General features: G+C 38.6%; 2 protein-coding genes and 1 long non-coding RNA gene across 3 annotated transcripts; 1 reads left to right on the top strand and 2 right to left on the bottom strand.

Annotated features, from left to right (window-relative positions):
- LOC147863969 (uncharacterized) lies at positions 1 to 1,608 on the top strand. The gene is made up of 2 exons (XR_015529851.1): positions 1 to 375; positions 1,113 to 1,608. It is a non-coding gene; the product is annotated as an uncharacterized LOC147863969 (long non-coding RNA).
- A 7,353-nt stretch (positions 1,609 to 8,961) lies between these two features.
- On the bottom strand, positions 8,962 to 14,930 carry LOC147863968 (deneddylase). Its single transcript, XM_087319327.1, has 8 exons — positions 14,358 to 14,930; positions 12,471 to 12,656; positions 11,894 to 12,364; positions 11,399 to 11,509; positions 11,132 to 11,314; positions 10,730 to 11,044; positions 9,551 to 9,671; positions 8,962 to 9,416 (listed from the first exon to the last, which is right to left on the bottom strand). The coding sequence occupies exons 1-8, from the start codon at positions 14,928 to 14,930 to the stop codon at positions 9,298 to 9,300; spliced, it is 2,079 nt and encodes a 692-aa protein (XP_087175453.1). The 3' UTR covers positions 8,962 to 9,297.
- A 5,999-nt stretch (positions 14,931 to 20,929) lies between these two features.
- LOC147863967 (cytochrome P450 71AU50-like) lies at positions 20,930 to 22,064 on the bottom strand. The gene is made up of 2 exons (XM_087319881.1): positions 21,981 to 22,064; positions 20,930 to 21,865 (listed from the first exon to the last, which is right to left on the bottom strand). Exons 1-2 carry the CDS (start codon positions 22,041 to 22,043, stop codon positions 21,206 to 21,208), a joined length of 723 nt encoding a protein of 240 aa, XP_087176007.1. The 5' UTR covers positions 22,044 to 22,064; the 3' UTR covers positions 20,930 to 21,205.
- Positions 22,065 to 22,568: the final 504 nt, after the last annotated feature.

Genomic DNA, 22,568 nt, shown 5'->3' with positions numbered 1-22,568 from the left:
AATAAACCATGGGCTCGTCAAGAGGACTATCCAAAGAAATTATCTTTTGATAATAAAGGTAATTTGTATGTTCCTTGGAATAAACGGAAATCGGTGCCTCGTTCATATGAGGAGCCATCGGGGTCTGGAGTTTTGCATTCCCATAGTAATTCATATGCAATCTTAGGGGATTTATTTCAGGATATGGCAGAAACATTAGCAGTGAAGGAGAAGGAGATTTCTCAAATAAAAGGAAAAAATAAAGTATGAAGACCACCACATGGAATGTGAGGGGATTGTGTTCTAGATTTAGAATGCATGAGGTTTGGAGGATTGTGTTAAGTGAGCAATGGGATGTTTTATGTGCAGTAGAGCATAAAGATCATCAGAATGTTGGTTTAATTAGTTACTCTTGACGGGAACTCAAACGCTCCTTATGTCCAACACTCGGCCACAACCGAGCTTCTTTTCATACGCAGAAAACGGGAAACAAATGCACGACACGAATTGAGAGAGAAGATACACACAATACACAGGAGGTTTACGTGGAAAACCCCAAACTAGGGGAAAAACCACGGCAGTCCACAGGCTGCAAACTGTCACTATGTGAGAATGTACAAACAGTGAGTTCACGGAGGCAACGACCTCGTGCTCACGATCTTCGCCACAGGCGGCGGTTACAACAGAGGCAACAACCTCGTTCTCTCTCTCTCTCTCTCTGTACAGTTACGCGCTCTCTCTTCTTCTTTCGCCAACAAAAAAATAACAGCAACAACAACTAAAAGTTTGCCCTAAGTCATATTTATACTAATATGACTTTTCGGCTATTTACAAATATAGCCTCGATGGGCTCTCAGAAACATATTTACGAATATGTCTCTTCCTCCGGTTCTCACTGGGTCTGCGTCATCCGGCTCTCCGTAGCCGGGTGCTCCTCATCCGGTTCTCACCGGGCCTGCACCATCCGGCTCTCCGTAGCCGGGTACTCCTCATCCGGTTCACACCGGGCCTGCACCATCCGGTTCTCCGTAGCCGGCTACTCCTCATACCGTTTCGGCCTCGGCCGAGTTTGTTCGTCGGCACTGTTCTTCTCCCTTCACATCCAGAGGGACCTGTCTCCCAACAATTCTAAGGGTTATAAATTATGTTATGCTGGCAAGGTTCATGGGGATTATTCTGGGATTGTCATGTTTATAAGAGATAAATTTCACCCAAAAGTAATTGTTTCAGATGAATTTGGAAGATTGATTGTGGTAGAGATATGTTATGAAGGGCAAGCTATTTGGTTAGTTGGTGTGTATGCATCAAATGTTTCACAAGAACGAAAGTTGTTATGGAGATCTCTAAACTCAGTGCTTCATAATGGTAGACCAGGTTTATTGATGGGAGATTTTAATGTTTGTTGTGAGACAAATCAATCAACATCTATCCACTCTATTATGGATGGACCAGAGGCTCAAGAATGGAGAGATTTTGAGACTGAAGTCATGTTAAGGGATGTATGGAAATGGATCAAGGGAGATGAACCTGGTTATACCTTTCAATCGGCTCAATATAAGGATACTTGGAGTAGGTTGGATCGAATGTATGTAATGCATACCGAAGGTTTTTTACCAGAGATTTTGGATATTTCAGTGTCTTATGGGTCAATTATATCAGATCATTTCCCATTAATTTTTGAGTTCAATCACCACTCAATTAGAGGTTTTCATGAGTTTTTAGGAAAATCACCGTTGATTTTTAATTCATCATTTTTGGATCATGAGGTCTTCCATGCCTATATGTGTCAATTGATTGATGTATTTGCCTATCGTGTTCAATTTGATGGGTATGAAGCGTGGGAAGTATTTGTTGCAAATGTTTAGAGGTTAACTAGATATTATGGAATTCACCATGCTTTTAAAAGGAGAAAGAAATTAAGTCTCCTAGTTAATTTGCTTGATAAATGCAACTCATTGTTAACTTATTGGCCAACGGATGTAGAGTTGATGGGATATCAAGAGGTATTAATTTCTGCGATGCATGACCTAATGGCAAAAAATTATCAACATGCTAGACTACATCGTCTAAGACAAGAAGTGGATGATGCTAATTGTCAATCACATAAGTTTTTCCATGACCTTTATGAATCACATGCACGACATAATGTGGTAAGGTTAGAGGAAAATGGTATCATGTGTTCCGATCCTCAAGAAATTGTGAAGAAATGCATAGAATATTATACACAATTGTTGGATGTACAAGTGTGTATCGATGATAATGTTAAAAAGGATGGAGATGTATTTTTTAATGGAGTGAAAAATCATGTATCGCATGATGTGGCACAATCATTAGATGCTAATATTTCAGAGGATGAGGTGGAACATGTCATGTCACAATCACATAAGTTTTTCCATGACCTTTATGAATCACATGCACGACATAATGTGGTAAGGTTAGAGGAAAATGGTATCATGTGTTCCGATCCTCAAGAAATTGTGAAGAAATGCATAGAATATTATACACAATTGTTGGATGTACAAGTGTGTATCGATGATAATGTTAAAAAGGATGGAGATGTATTTTTTAATGGAGTGAAAAATCATGTATCGCATGATGTGGCACAATCATTAGATGCTAATATTTCAGAGGATGAGGTGGAACATGTCATGTCACAATCACATAAGTTTTTCCATGACCTTTATGAATCACATGCACGACATAATGTGGTAAGGTTAGAGGAAAATGGTATCATGTGTTCCGATCCTCAAGAAATTGTGAAGAAATGCATAGAATATTATACACAATTGTTGGATGTACAAGTGTGTATCGATGATAATGTTAAAAAGGATGGAGATGTATTTTTTAATGGAGTGAAAAATCATGTATCGCATGATGTGGCACAATCATTAGATGCTAATATTTCAGAGGATGAGGTGGAACATGTCATGTCACATCTTGCTAATGATAAGAGTCCTGGGTGGGATGGATTAACACATGAACTCTTTAAGAAATATGTGATTAAGTTAAAGGGGCCTTTTACGATTTTATTTCAGAAGGTGTGGACATCAGGGGAAATGCCTCATTCTTGGAAGATTGGTTTGATCAAGCTTTTGCCGAAGGTACCTTCTCCATCTTCCTTTGCTCAATGGAGGCCTATTTCATTGATAGGGGGAATGTACAAGATTTTTGCAAAAGTGATGGCCAATAGGTTGCATAAGGTTTTACCTTCTATTATTCATAATGCTCAATATGGGTTTTTAGCAAAAAGAGACATTTTACATAATATTTTAAATGTTCAAATGGCAATTGACTATGCAAAGGAGTCTAAACAAGAATTAGTGTTGCTACAATTGGATATCGAGAAAGCCTATGATAATGTGGATTGGTCATTTATAAATCAATTGATGTCTCATATGGGTTTTGGTGATCGTATGTCTAAGTTGATATACACATTAGGGGATGGTTCGGTTTCACATGTGATGTTTAATGGAGGAGTAACCCAACCAATTTCTATTCGGAGGTCAGTTAGACAAGGATGCCCGGTACGTCCTTTACTATTCACTATTGTGACACATCCTATTCTTGTTAAGTTACACAATATGGCTACGGGAGAAGAATTGCTTGGACTAAGGTTGCCATCAGGGAAGCCATGTATTGTTCAAGCTCTCGCAGATGACCATATTATGTTTTTGGCACCTAATCGGGAAAATATTAGTAAGACAAGAGACGTGTGGGAATTGTTTTCAAAGGCTTCGGGGTTGAGAATTAATATACATAAATCTGTCCTCATTTCATGTACAGAACAAGATGTGTTAGGGTTGGGGTGGTCAGGAAGGATAGTACATCGTGGTATGATTTGTCGTCATCTTGGATATTCAATTGGGGTGGAAGTTTCTCATGTGAAACTTATTGAGTGGGTATCCAAAAGGTTGGAGGATAAGTTTATGTATTGGAGGTCTCAATTTTGGCCTTTTCATGTACGACTTAAGGTGGTCCAATCGATTATGGTCTCTATGGTATCTTATTATCTTCCTTTGCTCCCATGGTCAAAGAAAGCTCTTGAAATGTTGTCACGCTCGATGCGAATGTTGTTATGGAAAAGAAAAGGGAAAAGTGCCTTGTCATGGTTGGCATGGGATCATGTTTGTACTCTTAAGCGTCTTGGTGGGGCATCAATATTGAATCTATATGAGCATATGGTGGCTCGTCGATTTATTTTCATTCGATTCATGTTTGAAGGTGTACAACCTTGGACAGAAATGGTGGCATACTTTATAGAGAAGAACGGAATAAAGCTCGGAAACATGAAGGTTGAAGCGAATTGGTGGAATGTAATTAATTCTGACAGGGATGTCAAATGTACAGGGTCTATGATAGTTAATCATTTGTTGACATCTTGGCAAAGTATGTTGGATTTTGTGGAATGGCATCCCCCACAAGAAAGGGGATGTGCCAATTCATTACAAATGGAGGTTTTGGCAACATCAAGGTTGTTGAGGTGGGAAGGTAAACAAATTCTTAACCTTCAATTTAATCGGATGGCTAGATTGGGTTTGGTAAGAGTTAAGGATGCTATGTTGGTTTCACAAAGAAGATTAATGGCTTTTCGAACAATAAGATCAACATTTCGTATTCCAAAAGGTTATAACTTTATTTGGGATAAGTTGCAACAAATACTATCTTCGCATGAGCCAATTCCTGATTTAGATGGGCGATCTCAAGAGCTTGATTGGAGGTTTGTTGGAAATAAGAGATTGACTACGATCTCAACGAATGTTGCTTATCACAAGTTGATTGACAAACATAAGTGGTTGGAAGAAAGGGTTATAAAGATATGGGGTTTTCATAAGCCCATTACTTGGTGGTTTTATGTGATCAAGGCAGGTTGGTGTTCTCGATTGATGCTACGAGCCAAGGTATTTATTTGGAGAGTTATGGTTGGAGCTTTACCATTAGGGGATGCATTAAAAAAAAGAAACATTACTAAAAGATTGTGTTTCTTTTGTTTTGTGGAATTGGAACATAGTAGGCATCGATTTATTTCATGCCCGATGGAAAGGATGGTTTGGAGGTGTATCAGTTTAGTGTGGATGTCTCTAACAAGAGTAAGTCTATCTTCCTTTAGTTGGGTTTTTGCGCATATGGAGAACAATGAACCGATGCCTCATTTTCAAATTAATTTTGAGTTCTTGAGGTATTGGGGGCTATGGTTGAATTGGAATATGCAGAATGCCTTCATTTTTTATTCCCAAGTTGGGGTGAGAAAATATGTTCTTAAGTTAAAAGGACTTCTTTTGTGGTAAATGACAATGCCAGAGAAGTCACGAAATCTCAACTAGGAAGAGAGAGAACTCTGCAAGGTCACATATCATCATATTTGCCATTTGAATTGGTGTGTAGGGTAGCATTGAGTTTGGTGTCGTAGTATTCTTTAGATCCCTAGATAGAAGGGTTCCATACTTTGTAGTAAGTTAGTCATGGTGGTGTTTTTTCTTTCGTAATGAAAGCCATTATTTATGAGAGAGAGAGAGAGAGAGAGAGAGAGAGAGAGAGATTAACATCTTCTAAGGCCAAAATTGGCCCATGAGACAAATGGCTTACAACAAAAAATGGGATATTTACCCATTCATGAGAGAGAGAGAGAGAGAGAGAGAGAACTCGAGTGCATATTCATGTTTTCTATTGGCTTTACGAGATGTCCCTAGGGAGAGGAGACTAAGAAGTTGTAACAAGTGGATTTTACATACAATTAATATAATTGTGTGAGACACACACACATAACCTAACATTGTAATGGGATAGAAAGGTAATATCCATAACCTTATACAATCCCAATTGTAAATGGGACATAGTTGTAATTTAGTCAACTAAGGAGGAGGTATAAAGGTGAACGATAAACCTTTTACAAGGGTTCTTCCTCAGTTAAAACCCCCCAATAAAGAGAGAGAGAGAGAGAGAGAGAGAGAGAGAGAAAGAGAGAGCCTAGATGGATGTAGTTCAGTTGGTAAGGTTGCCCAATGGAGACCAGGTGGTCATGGGTTCAACCCCTACATTCCACAGTGGCATCTAGTGAATTAAGAGATATATAAGAAGTATATAATAGAGCGATGAAGAAATTGGGTTTTGAACCCACAACGCAATGCTTGTAGTGCTAACAACTTACCACTAGGGTAAGGTAATTACACTAAAGGGTTAGAGAGAGAAGCTAACATTATAATGGGGTAGAAAGGTAATATCCATAACCTTAGACATAGTTGTAATAAGTAAGAAGTATAAAGGTGAATGATAAACCTTTTACTAGGCCTTATTTAAAGGCCCTCACTAAAGCTAAATCTTAAGCCTCTCTCTCTCTCTCTCTCTCTCTCTCACACACACACACACACACACACACACAATCCTCTTAATCATTCTCCTTATTATAAAGTTAATAACCTTATTATTCTATCCTAAACCCTAAACACACACACACACAATCCTCTTAATCATTCTCCTTATTATAAAGTTAATAACCTTTTTATTGTATCTTTAATAACTTGTAATAACGTGTGGAGACTAATGGAATCTTAGTAGTTCATTTATTATCTCTTCATTCTTGTACCAAGTGCATGGCAACGTGATAAAGTCCCTTCGTGATTAAGTAAAAGGTCATGTCTTGTGTGTTTGTGACTAGAATTTACTTTTGAGTTAATTTATGCATTATTGGCTAAATGGAAATTGACACAATCATGCCCACCTTAATAATAGAAAGGTTGATGGTGGATGTCCCCGCACACTAATTTGGAGGTGGATAGGCATAACTTTATGTACCAAATTTATAGCTAAATTTAATGGTTTAAGGGTAGGATAGTCAAGAAACAATTACCCTAGGATCTGGGACAAATCGATATGGACCTATGATATGTGGGAACATGTGATGTTCTATAAGGTTATGCCTGTAACATGGTTCTCACAAATAATACTTGAGTACGAAATAAACTTCTGATAAGGATACTGAAAGATGTTATGATGCCTTAACTAGGGAGTAAGCGGAGAATGCCTTAGCACTTTAACAACATATTACCTCCTTAAAGGTCTGGGCAGCAATGGTTTGCACGACAAAGTTGGGAAAATGTTATTGTCAAGATAATATTTGCAAAGCAAGGAGTAATCATTTTTGGACAAACATGAAACCATGTTATAATCTAATCTCACATATGATGATAAATCTTTCTTTGCACTACCACAAGATTTAGGCATAACATTATCCTTCAAAAAAATCGAATTCACACTAGTGACACTCCCTACATGTTAATAAATTTAATAAGCCCATGAGAGTACAACCTCTTTGGCCTTTCTTATTCTCTTGTTTGTTATGGAAAGGCCTTGAACTATATCAACATGATATTGTATCAACCAAAGTAAATATGAACTAAATTAACTATAAATTTTAAAACTATATATATGCAATTCTTACAAATTAAAGACTAGATTTTAGAATATAAAAAACAATACAGTATTTGATTCATCATCATTTAAATTTCATAATTTCTCTCAAATGCCCCAATGCCATACTTTTCATTTCTACACATGATCCATTGTGATTTGTTGTTTTTGACTAGTCTAATTCTTGCATTGGTTGCACCCACACATAATACGTTCCTAGAACCATCCTATCGTACTGTCTCAATTGGTCTTGATTTTTGCTAAATAAGTAACACATGATTCCTTACAAAAAAATCTTACCTAGTGTTTGAAAATAAGTAAGCACTACAAACTAAAAATATAACACATATATGGTGAAACAAAGAAGTGAACATGATATGATAGCCAACTATCAAATGTTCATAAGTAAGAAATTTCAGTATTTACATTATTTTGCAATTTCTAAATTACTAAAATTGTAGCACAATTTACATAAGTGTCGGAGATTATGCAACGTCAAAGAAAGTTTTAAAATCTTATTTAAAAAAATGTCTTGGAAAGTCTAGCACTTTAATTTAGTAAGTATCCCCAAAATAATGTTTGAAATGCCATAACTTGTAATTTGTTGCTAGTGCCATTATTACTCTCATTTTCGAGTTTCCAACAAAGATTAGCTTGAGGATTGTTTCCAACATAATGTGAAGGATTGTTTAGCTCTAGAGCTTTAATCCATAAATAGACAACAAAAGATCTCCAATAGACAAAAAAATAGTACAAATAATTGGCATAAGAAAAGATGGAGCAAAAACCCATGAGCTAATTCATGGGTCATAAATAATAAGGCAACTTCGAAGAATATTTTTTTGAGGCACCCATCATTAACCACAGCAATCTAAGTCATCATTTGCATTAAGTTGGCACTCACTTAAATCAATACATGCATAGTTTTAGGAGTTGTCGAAATGAACTAACTGAAATTTTATAAGGGGCAATTCAATGATTTATCTATGTACGAGAACTATGAATCATCCACATTGAGGACACATCTAAACATTCAGAGTTGACCAAAGTGGGAACTCTCCTAAGATTCAATTATTGCTTAAATCTCGCTAGTTGTCCAAGTTAGGACTAGCTTAAGTTACAAGAGTCGCTGAAATGGATCACTTTGCTAAATTTAAGTCAATGGGCAGCTTCATGCTGCAAGGTGAGTGGTATCTCAACTATGTAAGAGAAACACGGGAGTCAATTTTGAAATCTGATACTACCCTCTTTCCATGAAATTTGTATACCATTCTTGTCCCTATCTTATCTTCACTATCCTCTTGACCAATTCATTCATTAACATTCCAATTATGATCACTTCCGCTGATCTTTCCATGAAATTTGTATGCCATTCTTGTCCCTATCTTATCTCCACTATCCTCTTGACCAATTCATTCATTAACATTCCAATTATTATCACTTCCACTGATCTTTTGTTTTTCTAAAGACCAAAAGCAAATGTACCGTATGTACTACTATTTATTTAAAATTGTGGCATTTGATCAAAGCCTTTCACTTGTAGACCTCAGCCTTGGATGCACCCATTCATTCATCAGAGATGTCAAAGAACGAAATATCATTTCCTGAAAGACTGGAGATGCCAAAGAAAGAAACATATAAGTTGTGTAAAAGAAATATCAATTACAGTTCAGGTGAAAAATATCTTACAACAGATGTGAGCCTGTAGACGAGGCTGAACTTTACTTTCTAAACAGCATTTGTAGTTTAATGACCTTTAGGGAAGGGATACCAATATTACAAAAGGGGAAATAATTTAGAGCTAAGCAGCACGTCCTCCCACAGATTTACTTTCCCTTTGTTCCATACACACCAAATGCAAAACTATCTCAAGAATGAGGTTTGAGTAAATCTTCCATCAGGAAATTTTACCCATTACAAAGCAACTGGCTTAACTGATGCATATGGGGAAGCTATATCCATAGATATATTCAATTCCAGAATCACTGCATTTCTCGGTTTAGATCTATATTTTAATGGCCATTCCCAAAATCCTGCCAAATAAAAACGACAGTGAAAACATTTTGAGAGAGATGGAAAGAAATGAAAATAAAGGAAATGACAAGGCCACAATTACACAGGAGCCCAAAATTACACATATATAAAAACGGAGGGTTGAGAAATATACCTAGAGCAAGCTTTTGTTTACCATATAAAATTGGCACAAATGGCATAATAGCCCACTTAGAAACAGCTGCTCTATTTAGTGGTTGAAAACCTAGAATGGTTCCATCCCTTGAAATGGCAACCTATAGTTAACAAAAAACCACTCTTTTTCTCAGAAAACGCATTAGTAAGAGAACTACCAAAACATGCAATTGTCACATTGGAGGACATATATATTGGATATGTTCTGAACATACGTGAAGGTTTCCCTACTACCATTTACCAAGAGTAGAGCTGCCATTATCCCTAGAAACAAGACGATTAGCAAGATTGACCACTACTTGGCCCAACTATGTGGCTTGATCCTAGACTCAATGTTAGCCAGTTGAGAGCGATAAATGGATGGCACTTAGCAGCACAAGCAGGTAGGGGTTCACACAACACCCCTTATTCAATAAGGGGTTCGCCACCGAGGATTACATATGAGCCCTAACAGTCCTTATTGAATAGTAGAACTCATACAGGAAATGTATTGTTGATTTATGGACTTCTGCACAGCCTTTAACACATTATCATGTGATTGACTCATGCAAAAAATATAGGTCATCATGGTCCCGGAACATATAGAATTGAGGATCTATATCAAGAGAAGTCTGCACTTCTAATAGGATGTTAAATGTAGTGGCTTGATTGATTTGGTGTGAAACATGGATGCTCACTCTCGCCCACTCTATATACCTTTAAATAAATTAGGTATATAATTACATACAAAGATAGGGTGGAAAAAGTGGACAACATAAAAGGGTCACTGGACAATAGAAAACTAAGAAAAGTTTAAAATTGCAGTAGATGGATCAGAAACTTGGGCTCTGATACCAACAAAGAGTAAGTTGACAATAAGGTAGGATAATCAAATAACCCAGAGTGGTGAAGGAAAAGTGAGTTCAAAGATACAAACACATGCTGTGGGTCATTTATAGAGCAACATCTAGATTATTTGAAATTATCTTTTCAGGTTGACATCCATTCATCTTGTCCTGACTACATATTATTGCCTGGTCATTCATGCCCTATTAATGAAGATATCAGACATATTGGTAGTTCCTTGGTTCCATCTTCGGAAACTGCTCATTTATGTACAAACTGAAGTGACTAAAGGTTATACCAGTAAAACTTGATAGAAAAAGAGATTATGCTTTACCTGATAAATTAGCCTTTCCTGATCATTTATCCTTGGGATATCTGCATTCTGAAGATTTAATACAGATAGTTCAACCGGACCATCTTCTGTCTCATATTTTGAATCTCCTCTTATAGAAGCAGATTGTTCACCCATCACCTCAGTGGATACTTCAAGAGAATTAGATTGGCTGCTGCAAGTCGTCCAGGCACCTTCTCCAACACAGCTTTGAATTTTAAGTTCCCATGAAAATGCCTCCACCAATTTGGTGGCAACTAATTTGCAAAGGAATTCCATTTCAGCTCCAGAAATTTGTTCATTTATGGGAATGGATAGCTGTAATAAGCATCCTTTTAGATATAAACCTAAAACCATCGGAAGTATCAGGTTCTGAATCAAACTTAAGGCTTAAAAATCTTATACTTCTTGATTTCGCTCAATGGTAGAAGATTGTTCAGATTTTGCGACTGTTGTTTTGGTATTCAACGTTGGGATTTCGCTTAACAATCCAGAGGGTTTTCTCATTCGTGCAGCCACAAGCCATGCAAAAATCCCAATCCCAAGGATCATACCACCAACAGTGGTTGCATCGAGAAATTTGGCCACCTTCAACACATAAGACATACAATCATTGATACTTAGAAACATTTTTTCCCATGTCCTGATCATACAAGTAATTTAAAAGTCTACCTTACTCCTAGGCACATCTTGAAAATCTATGACAGCCCCGCATTGGAGGATTTTATCTGAAAGGGTAAATCTGTCTTCATAATACAGGTCCAATGCATTTGCCAAATCCACCTGACATGAGAAGAAAGAATTTTTTCAATTTTCCTTTTAGAAACTCTGGAAACATTCTAGATGACAATCTCAGAAACTTTGGATGAATTGCAGAAGGTGTTGATTTAAGAAACTTTGGACGAGTTCCAGATGACAAAGTGTTGTTCACCCTACCTTTACTCTAGTTTGTTGAAGGATGATCTCTTGACTCATGATGTTTCATCACAAGTTACCAGTATGCTACTAGATGTCAACTATGGCTAGACAAATTCATTGACAGGAGGCCCAGTATGTGCAAAGATATATCTGAATTCTATTGTGAGATACATAGGACCTTGTAAATTTATATTTCTTAAAAGGAAAGGAGCTGACATACGCTTCATGTTACAAGGTTTGATGCCATACCACTTGAGCATGGGTCAAAAGGATTTCTTTTGATTCCTTTGAAGATGAATTGCCTCCAACTACACTGACATCAAGTATACTGGTATCAATTTGGAGCTTATGCATGAACAAGTGTTCATAGATCCAATTGTCTGTGGCTTTATCCAAACATTTTCTAGCAGCATTCATTACAGAAGCAGATACAGGCCACCATGATCGGTTAAGTCTGCTTAAATCAGGTGGATCCTCGAATAAAACAGAGGAATCTTTGAGCTTCCTTGCTTGATTTTCAATCTCTTTCGTTGAAAGCATACAGAATCTTACAGGTGACTGTAGACTAGGAATCCAATGGCAAGTATCCCACATGCTTTTGAAATACCTCCTCTGTTTATTATTACCCTTGATACCTGATATTGCGTATAAGGTAACCGCTCTCCCAAATTGATCTAGTGCACTTTTACTTGATGACTCAAAACTAAACACTGTTTGTGCCTTCAAAGAAAAAAAACCATATGAGCACATTAATCTGATGATTCGTGTTCATGAGATGGTGATGATAATGATGATGGAAGGCAGATTATTTTTGCTTCATTCTTACCATTTCATCCCTTTCCAAGGCACTTGTGTCCCTTCTGGTTCCAGGAGCATAAAGCTCAATGTAAACTTTAGAAAGTTGTTGCATATGGACAGCCTCAAAAAATTTATGAACAATGTCTCTAGAAGACAACTCCTTAGGCAGGGATAACCTCTTTGCTCTTTCTGCAACCTGAAAACTAGGTGCAAACTAAAAGAAAGAAACATATTGTTAGAACTAGCTAGATGTAGTACACTAGATTCAGTTAGTTTCCTCAAATATTAGGCTTTCACCACAAGTGCCCATCAAGGTTTTCTTTTAACTATGGCCTAGTTCTAAAACTTGCACAAGTTACAGTTGCAAATTTTAAAGTTTCAGAAGGTAGAGAGAAAGACACATTACATAAGGTCCAATTAGTATCATCCAAGTTAGGTATTATCACAAGTTTTGATTGAAGTTTTCTTTCATGGTTTGTTCATCTCAAGCTATGGCTGTTAGCCAATCCAAGTTACATTACTTAGGCGAATCGTTGATAGAATTCAAGTTTACAAGCCCTGTGTAAAACGTGATCCACTGGAACATGCATGGGGGATCAGGCAAAGGATCTCCATCATATTGGGTATTTGTAATCAAGCCAGGCTGAATAAGCTATGAATTGGGTGGAGTGTTCGGAGACATAGCAACGTATTCCTTATAGACAGTTGCCTCGCTACCCCAAGGTATTCTCTACCTATCCACCTGCATCAGTTTTGGGTACAAGTACCCACTTCTTAAAAGTCATTCGAGCTTTTCTTAGAACTGCGGGGTGGGTTACTTCAGCTCCATAGGGTTAAGGCTGAGCAGTCCCCTGCAAGAAAGACTTTAGGGACCGGGTATGTCTCTTGCCTGGTTTTCTGTAACGAGCTTGCCTGTTGGAGGGCTGCTATCTGATCATTGATCCCCTCAAGGAGACAATACCACCAAGATTACCCCGCTTCCTTGGTTGTTTTTTCCAGGAAGGTCTATCGGACTAACTAATCTTCATGTTCCCGTAGGACTGTCATAGTTATAGCCGCTGTTCACAGGGGCTTAGGCTACCGGCTCACCTGTCATCAGGTCCCTTAACCTTTTGGCAGTGGGCAGGAATTGATCCAGAAATTAAAATATTACATCATTCTGAAAGTAATGTTTTCAAATATAGGATTTTCATCAAGAATTTCCTTCAACTGAGTATTCTAGACAGAATATTAGCTTACAAGATTTATGGAGACTAACACGAAATGGAGATAGATGTATTCTGTGATTTCCAGTCAGAATTCTCAAAATTAGGACTTTACATAAGTTTTTACTTCAGCTAAGCTTTAGCTTGACCATTACAAATTACATCAGCAGCTATGGCTATGAATACACCTAAGTTTCTACGAAATTCTTGCTTTAACTATGCTTTAGTTTGCTTCATAATTTACATCACAAGCTATGGAAGCTAATATCAAGCTAAGGTCCAAAACTTAAGCAGAATGAAAATGAAAATCAACTGCTTCCTGTGAAGGGTATGAAAAAATAGAGCTAATTTTCGTTACCTAGGAGGAATGAATATGAAATTCGCCTAGGTTCCATTGCTTACAAAGAACAAAAATGAAAATCATATAATTTTTATTGCTTAAGAAGAAATATTATGTATACTTACCAAAATCTTATTGATTAATAATAAACAGCATGAAAAAACAAGTTTTTCAATGCATACAATGACAAAATACGAAATTCAATTTCATTTTCATTGCTCGACAAGTAATAGCATGAAAACTCAAGCTAAAAATGATTAGCTGTGAAAAAAAAAATGAAAATCGACGAATTACCATGGATTAAGGCAGGAGAACATAGAAAAACAACGTAAACAAAAGTCTCATTTTGATTGAGGGAAGAATTGCTTACAAGTTTTGTTGAGATTGTGCTATGGTCACCAGAGCTACCAGGAAGAACAGTCTGAAGAACAGTGAGTGGACGATTATTCTTCATGTTCAAAGAAGCAGTGAAGCTCTGATCGGATGCCATAGCTGTCAGAACTGATGAACGCACAGCATTACCGCATATCTCTATATTACACAGATCATTCCTATATGTCCTTATGATTGGAAACGAATCGTGGAAACCTTCCATCAGAGACAACATTTCTTCGTCACTGTCAGCGTTCCATTTCTCAGAATTGTCTTGTTTATTGAACATTTCATCTCCATCTCCATTACCATTTCCATTACAGTAGCCTGTCTCGCTCTTGTTGTTTAAAGTGTGTGAAGATGGCCCTCGTTTTCCTGCATAGACAGAGAAGGAAGAAAGTGGTTTCGTCTTCTTCTCTTTCGTCAAGAAGAAGGAACGATGGAGGTTTGAGTGTGTCTGCGAGATATCGTGGAGAGGAGAGGCGGGGCTTGCAGAGAATCGCAGCATCTTCTTGTTCTCTTCCAGTAGTGTTTCTGCAGGATTGTGCTTAAGTCTTCTGTATATGTACATACACGTATGCGTATATGTACACGTATACGGTATACGTATACGTATACGTACATGTACTTTAAACATTCGGTTAAGTGCGAACCCATTTTAAGTGCGTTTTATTGGGAGGCAAATTTCCCGATCTAAAAAATATTAGATGGTTTTATAACAAATTTACATTGAATCAAATTGGAATCGACCACCTCCAACAGTGTTTTCCCCATGATAAATGTCCTCCGTCCAACAACCCCCCCCCCTTTTATCCACATGTCAATCCTTACTACTACCGATTCCATCTTGGACGCATCTTCTACAAAGCCCAATTCTCGACTAGATGGCAAACCAATCTCGTTACCACTTGCCTTCTCCATAACTCCACCCTCCTCAATTTTGGAGATACATATTATCACATGAATATTCGTATGTCCTTGAGCATCCAAACTTTAGTGTTGGATGGGATCTCGTTCAATAGAGTCAACAACGTGTAATCATAATCACAACCACCTATTCCCATGTACTAGCATGAATCGTCATGATTTTGGTACCTGTGTGCATAACAATCTGACAACCATAATAGTGCAAATAACGTACCAAGGAATTTGGATTAAAGTGATACCTCTATAGATACGATTATTTGAAGTGCCAACATTTGTGCATACTTTGGAACAATCAATAATAATGCACAAACATTGCGCAAAATACAAAGATGTTGAGCAACATCATTGGACATATCTCCTTCAAGCATATAAAGATTCTACGAGACCTAACTTGATCGAAGAAAACAAGATATGAGTTGTAATTGAGAGCATCGACTCGTTATTTTGTCGTGCTACAAGAAGAAAGATATGGCTCGTACTTTTTTTAGATAGAATCTAAGTAAAACGAACGCAATACATTGTTTTAATTGTTTCCATTTAAGGGAATGTGTAAATAGTAGGATCATAGATTGACCCATGCGTGATATTCGTGGTATTTGACATCCATAATATTTGTGATATTCGAGAATAGAAAATGGCCCCAAGAATATTATAAAACCATTCATTTACATATACATGTACACACATACATATATACATATACACACATACATCAATAATTAATTAACTCACTAATATAATAATTAATTTACTAATACATATCTTAATTCAATAAAACATTAATTAATTCATTGAAAAATATTAGCTAATTAATTAATAATCAATTAATATTGTGAAATGGACATAGGAGATCAAGACCAACCAAGTTAGCTTCTTACTTCTTACTCAATTTATAGTTGATACAAAGGTACCCATTTGGGTTGGCTTAACTAAAAAGGGTGTGCTAAAAGGGTGGGGTGGTTTAGGTACATGCATCCTAAAAAGGGTGGCCCAAAGGAACACATGCACACCACATTTCCCCCCTTGAGAGAAACAAGAGGCTGAGGAGCGGGAACAAGAACAAGAGCAATGACTTGTCGAAGGAGGGGGAGCATCTGTTGGAGATAGAGCTCCCAAGTGGCACTATCCATGTTGGCAGGTTTCAAATGGACATCAATGGACGATTCTGATGGGAGGAGAGGGTTACGCCCAATAGAGTGCTTAAAAAGGGTTGATCCATGTCGACACTTGTACGGATGTATTGCAGGCGTGGGTGACAAAAGGCAAGATTTGATCTTAGGTTTTGTGGCATGGATCGATGTAAGTGGCAATCTCCTTCTTGAGAGTCTTGTTGAGGTGTTCAGTGAGACCATTTGTATGAGGATGGTATGGGGACGTAAACATATGTTGAACATTGAGTTGAGCAGCAACGACGTTGAGGACATCCCAGTGGAACTACCGACCCTGATAGTTGGATGGGGCTAGTGATGGAAAATGAGCTAGCAATCGACGGATAAAGATCAATTGCTCCTGTGGATTGAGAGCCACTTGGACTTGGCTGAGGTGGGGGATAGGAGGGCTATCGTGTACGAGCTAGCAATTGGCAAATAAAGATCAATCGCTCTTGTGGATTGAGGGCCACCTGGACTTGGTTGAGGTGGGGGACATGAGAGCTATAGGCGGATAGAGATCAATCGATCCTGTGGACTGAGTGCCACTTGGACTTGGTTGAGGTGGGGAACAAGAGAGCTATAGGTGGATAGAGATCAATCGATCCTGTGGACTGTGCGTGCCACTTGGACTTGGTTGAGGTGGGGAACATGAGAGCTATAGGCGGATAGAGATCAATCGATCATGTGGACTGAGTGCCACTTAGACTTGGCTGAGGTGGGGAACATGAGAGCTATAGGCGGATAGAGATCAATCGATCATGTGGACTGAGTGCCACTTAGACTTGGCTGAGGTGGGGAACAGGAGAGCTATAGGCGGATAGAGATCAATTGCTCATGTGGACTGAGGGCCACTTGGACTTGGTTGAGATGGGGGACAAGAGGGCTATTGTGTCGAATGGGGAAACTCGTGGGACAAGAAGTTAGTGGACAACCTAAGGCGAGGGGGAAGAGGTGGATGCTTGGACGTGGGGACTGGTACCCCACTTCTCCACCAATATGTGAAATGCACATAAGAGATCAAAACCAGCCTAGTTAGCTTCTTACTTCTGACTCAATTTATAGTTGATACAAAGGTACCCATTTGGGTTGGCTTAGCTAAAAAGGGTGTGCTAAAAGGGTGGGATGGCTTAGCTACATGCATCCTAAAAAGGGTGTACTAAAAGGGGGGCCCAAAGGAACACATGCACACCCCAATACATTAATAATTAATTAATTAGGGCTTCGACTAAACTTAGGGTTTCAGTGAAATCTTGAGTTTGTAGCCGAGAACACGATGTAGGATTAACATAGACCATAAGAGGGAGTTGAGGACACAGGCCGAAAAGAAGAAATACGGTCAAGATTAGGATTATGACAGAAATTAGGGTTTTCAGCCGAAACCCTAATTTTCTAGCTGAGAACATGATGTAGAGGGAGGAGATGGTGTAAGCAACATGCACATGGATTAGGGTGAGGCTTCCTCGCCTCCTGCTCGTTGTTCACTCGCTCATAGAAAAAAACAATTTTTTATTTTTAAATTTCAAAAAAAAGAAAAGAATACATTTACATGTATTCGTATTCCTATTAGACTTATGCATTTGTGGGGCAAGGCCCATGAATATGAATATGTCAATCTATGAGTAAGATGATTATGCCCTTAATGGGAGTAGTGTAAAAGAAATAAAATGTAAATTTAAGAGACACCTTAAAAGAGAGACATTCTTTCTCATCAATTTTTGCAACTACTTCTAAGTCATTGTACACTGTTTTAATTGAACCAATTCGTTAAGTTTACTTGAAAAATCTGTTAGGTTTTCTAGCCATAGTTTTGTGTGTAAATGGGCCCTAGATGCCCAAAACTTTTATTTTTTAAATACAATGTGAAAAGGGATCACACTTAGATGTATTTGCACATCTATACTCACTTTTGAAAATGGGAAAGAGAAGTTGAGATCTCAATTCAATTGTTTATTTCGATTGGGGATTGTACATTTGAAAGATGTGGTTGATAATGAATCTTAAAGGTTGTCGGATTTTGGAGATGGCAAACGATGGTTATGTATTCCCCCAAATTATGGATTTATTTGGGAGAAATTACAAGATATACCATTGTTGCAAGGATCTTTGCCATTGAAAACAAATTTTGCACCTTGGGTAGAATGGCGGTTACAAGATGGTACACGCTTGTTACAGGTCACTACAAATATATCATGTGATGGCATCATTATCTTGGCTATCTCCTAAAGCAGCAAAGTTGTGGAATGTATGTAAGTCAGATGTAAGGTGGTGGGAAATATTACAACGTGGTTGGCATTCCCATCTACCATTTTATGCAAAGGTATTCATATGGAGAGTCATGATTTGTGGGCTCCCATTAGGTTCGACCTTAAAGAGACGGGGACTAGGGTTTGGCACTTATTTCTTTTGCATTGTTTCATTAGAGGATAGTACACATACATTCATTAATGTCCTATTATAGTGTGTACCATTTGGAAGTACTTATCGGACATTTGGCAAGTTTTAACCCATTGTTGTTTGAGACCTCAACAATGAGTTTTTTCTCAATATGTTCAAAATGGTTCAAATGATGAGATGGAGATATTGTTCCAATTTTTACATTATGCGGGTCTACAACACAATTGGAATATGCGTAATGCTTTCATGTTTGATAATAGACATGGGGGGAAAGCCTATATAAAGAAGCTGAAAGGTATTCTCATGTGGAAAATAGAGCATGTGGGGATCATTTCCTCAAATGCATATTTAGGTTTTTTAATAGCATTACAGAACGTCCCCCTTTCTCTACATAGGCATATGATAGGTAGAGGAGACTAAGAAGTGTTGTAACTAAGTGGATTTTACATACAATTAATATAATTGTGTGCTTTTACCAAAAAAAGAGAGTAAAACGAGCATTGTGATAAAAGAAAAACATATTTTGGAGAGCTCATACTCTCTCTTTTGGCCTGCTCCATCAACGCTCTTCTATACACCATTAAACGTCGATGTTTCAGACATCACCACCTCTGTCACCAGCCATGCGGTGTGAGTTTTTTGGTGGTTGTTTTTGTCTTTTAGTTGGGTTTAATTGTTGAGGAAATCTCACATTCCTTTCTTTCTCCTAGTATTCTAACTTGTTTGGAGTAGAACTTTGTCTACAAGTTTTACGTTAATAGTGAATTATTTTTGGACTAGGTCCAGTGATTTTTACCTCTTTGAGGGTTTTCCACGTTAAATTTTTGCAGTGTATGGTGCATAGTTTTTGTTGTGTATCTTGTTATTTGTTTTGAATAATCTTGCACAACATAATCCTTGTCTCATATAAGTGATAAAGTGCTAAAAAGATTTTGATCGAGTGGTATCAGAGCTGAGGTTTAACAATTTCTTATGGAGACAAATTTTTCCACGATAGTTTGCTTGAAGAGCGCAAATTAACACAAATGGAAAGGTAAAATGAAATATCTTCTTTTTGTGAAAAATCTAAACTTACTTATTTTTGAAGCGACTAAACCCGAGAGGAAAATCACCAAGGAAAGGTTTTTCAAGAACCAACAAGTATGTGGATTTATTCGACAATGCGTAAGAGATAATGTCTTAAACTATGTTGTGAATGAAATTGATGCCAAAGTTCTATGGAACAAACTTGAAACATTGTATGCATCTAAGGTAAGCAACAATAAGTTCTTATTCTTTTTGTATGCATCTAAGGTAAGTAACAATAAGTTCTTTTTGCTTAAGCAAGCGATGCATTTAGTGTATAAAGAAGGTGTAAATAGTAGGATGGTTATGCCCCTAACGGAAGAATAAATAAAATGTAAATTTAAGGTCAATTTTTGGAACTACTTCTAAGTCACCGTTTTAATTGAACCAATTCATTAAGTTTACTTGAAAAATCTGTGTCAATATACTAGATTTGTAGGATTTGTAGCTCACAACTCAGGTTTGAACTCAGTGAGCTAATTCAATTCATTACTGTAACGCAACTACAGATGGATAAAGAGGCTGATAAACATGAGAAATTGTCAATTGTGAGCAACTATTAGAGGATAGATTACGTGCAACGATTGTTTAATTAGAAGGATAGATTCCATACAACGATTGATTTAGATGCTTAATTGTGAGACAACGGTAAATCTGGTGTTTAAATATAGAGTAATTGGGAAAGGGTAATTGTTAAGGAATGATCCAATGGCATAGTCAATATGATAAAATGAAAACCTAAAGGCAAGAAATAATAGAATACTGAGTCGGACTATTAGTTAAGAGTAATCGGGGATGATTGATCACATTGGGTGTTAAATTAGCCTGTAACAAAGACGAGGAATATGCCGTGAGATTAGAGTAATCGTTACCGGAATTAGATTGTAGTGCTCGCCGCTCGGAATGAGGTTTATTAATGGTGAGTGATTGCTGGGACGGTTCATTGGAGCAGCCACGGACAATGTCTGGCTAAACATTGTGCAGGTTATAAATTAAATCATGTCATTTAAGTAGCAAAAGGAAATTGCATTCAAACTAAAACAGAAAACAGTGGAGCGATCCTTGGGTATATATCAAATCGAAATGGTGTCGTTTGTTGGAATGGCCTTAGTAAATGCTTATTATACCAGGTTCCAACAGGAGGGATGCCATTTTTGTGCCAAACCCTCCATGGACAGTGTACACTTAGATCTATGCCGGAAATGGTATACAGAGCTGCATGAATCTTGGCACGAAATTATGTACAAATCATGTGAACTCAATTAATAATCCATGGGCGGATCGTATCATCATGTCACACGAGAGATAGTCAGAAATCGTTGGTGAGACGAAATGTCTTGGGCACAACAAGTAGCGGAGCTATCCGAGGGAGGGAGAGGCCCAACTTGTCAGACATATCCACCGCAGCACTGCCATGGACGGACCATTCGAAGCAGTGCGAGAGGTTTGAGACGCCTAGCTCCACAATGCTCATGGCGAGCCCAATGCCAGGGCACATTCTGCGGCCGCTTCCGAAGGGGAGGAGCTGGAAGTGGCGGCCGTAGACATCGACATCCGGCCCCGTGGTAAACCGCTCCGGCAAGAACTTAGTTGGCTCCTTCCATATGGCGGGGTCATTTCCGATGGCCCATGCATTCACCAACATCCTGGTTCCCGACGGAATCTCATATTGATAATGCGGCCCCCCATCCCCATCCCCATCCCCATCATCCAGCTGCAAGGTGCATGCCTCGGTGGACATGTGCGGGATGAGGAACGGCCCCGGCGTATGCTTGCGGAGCGTCTCTTTCACGACCGCCTTCATGTAAGGGAGCTTCGGAAGATCCGCTATCTCCACCATCCTCTCCTTCCCCACCACGCTCTCCGATTCCTCCTGAAGCTTCTTCAGCACCCGTGGGTTGGACAGGATCTCGGCCATCGCCCAATCCAGCGTTACGGTAGATGCATTGATGCCCGCCATGATCAATTCCTGCCATACCATACATAACACACTATCAAAAATTTTAATAAACCTGAGCCAACAAACCTTATCTATCTATCTATCTATCTATATAGTGTGTATGTGTGTGTGTGTCTGTGCTGACCAGCGTCATTGCTTTGATGCGATCTCGGGTGAGTGGAGGGTGAGAAGCCAGGAAGGCGTCCATAATGTGGGTGGACGCTTCTCCTTCATCCTTATCTCCTCCTCCTCCTGCTGCTGTTGCTACTGCTTCTTCTCGGGTGGAGAGGAGTGGGTCTAGGATGGCATCGACAGAGGAGAGCCAGCGGTCCATGGCACGCTTCCTGCTGAAGTCGAGGAATCCCAGGAGAGGGATGAAGTCACCGATGAGGTTGGCGCCCAGCAGGAAATTACCCTCCTGTACCAGCTGGGTTAGGTTCAGGTTGGGGCTTTCTTCTTCTTCTTCTTCTTCTTCTTCTGTGGCCAAGTTCTTCTGCTTCTTCTTCTTGGAGAGGATGATATCCGACATGGATTGGCGGAGCAGGAGGTGTGACATGATGTTCTCCACCAGTGTGGAGAGGCAGGCGGTGAGGTTGACAGGGGACCCCGACGTGGCAGCGAGGCGCAGGCGGCTCAAGAGGCATTGCGTGTGGTGGTGGAGCACGGGGGAGTGAGTGTTGTGAGTGAGGCGGCGAGGTGGCGCATGGAGCACCAGTTGGGGCCGTAGGACGTG

Source organism: Azolla caroliniana, unplaced genomic scaffold (genome assembly GCF_043228905.1).
Source record: "Azolla caroliniana isolate FFs.n. ecotype wild unplaced genomic scaffold, voAzoCaro1.0.p SCAF_5, whole genome shotgun sequence".
NCBI classification, from domain to species: Eukaryota; Viridiplantae; Streptophyta; class Polypodiopsida; order Salviniales; family Salviniaceae; genus Azolla; species Azolla caroliniana.
The sequence above is the reverse complement of the archived record's forward strand: the minus strand, read 5'-3'. Positions and strand labels throughout refer to the sequence as shown.

What these genes read in the sequence shown, in the direction of transcription:
- LOC147863967 (XM_087319881.1), bottom strand. Translation starts at nt 22,043, where the DNA reads ATGGACGCCTTCCTGGCTTCTCACCCTCCACTCACCCGAGATCGCATC. An exon ending in GCATCAAAGCAATGACGCTG is followed by an intron (nt 21,866 to 21,980) that starts GTCAGCACAGAC and finishes ATGGTATGGCAG; the next exon opens with GAATTGATCATGGCGGGCAT.
- LOC147863968 (XM_087319327.1), bottom strand. Translation starts at nt 14,930, where the DNA reads ATGTACATATACAGAAGACTTAAGCACAATCCTGCAGAAACACTACTG. An exon ending in CCTTGGAAAGGGATGAAATG is followed by an intron (nt 12,365 to 12,470) that starts GTAAGAATGAAG and finishes TTTTCTTTGAAG; the next exon opens with GCACAAACAGTGTTTAGTTT. An exon ending in AGGAAAGGCTAATTTATCAG is followed by an intron (nt 9,672 to 10,729) that starts GTAAAGCATAAT and finishes TGTTAACTATAG; the next exon opens with GTTGCCATTTCAAGGGATGG.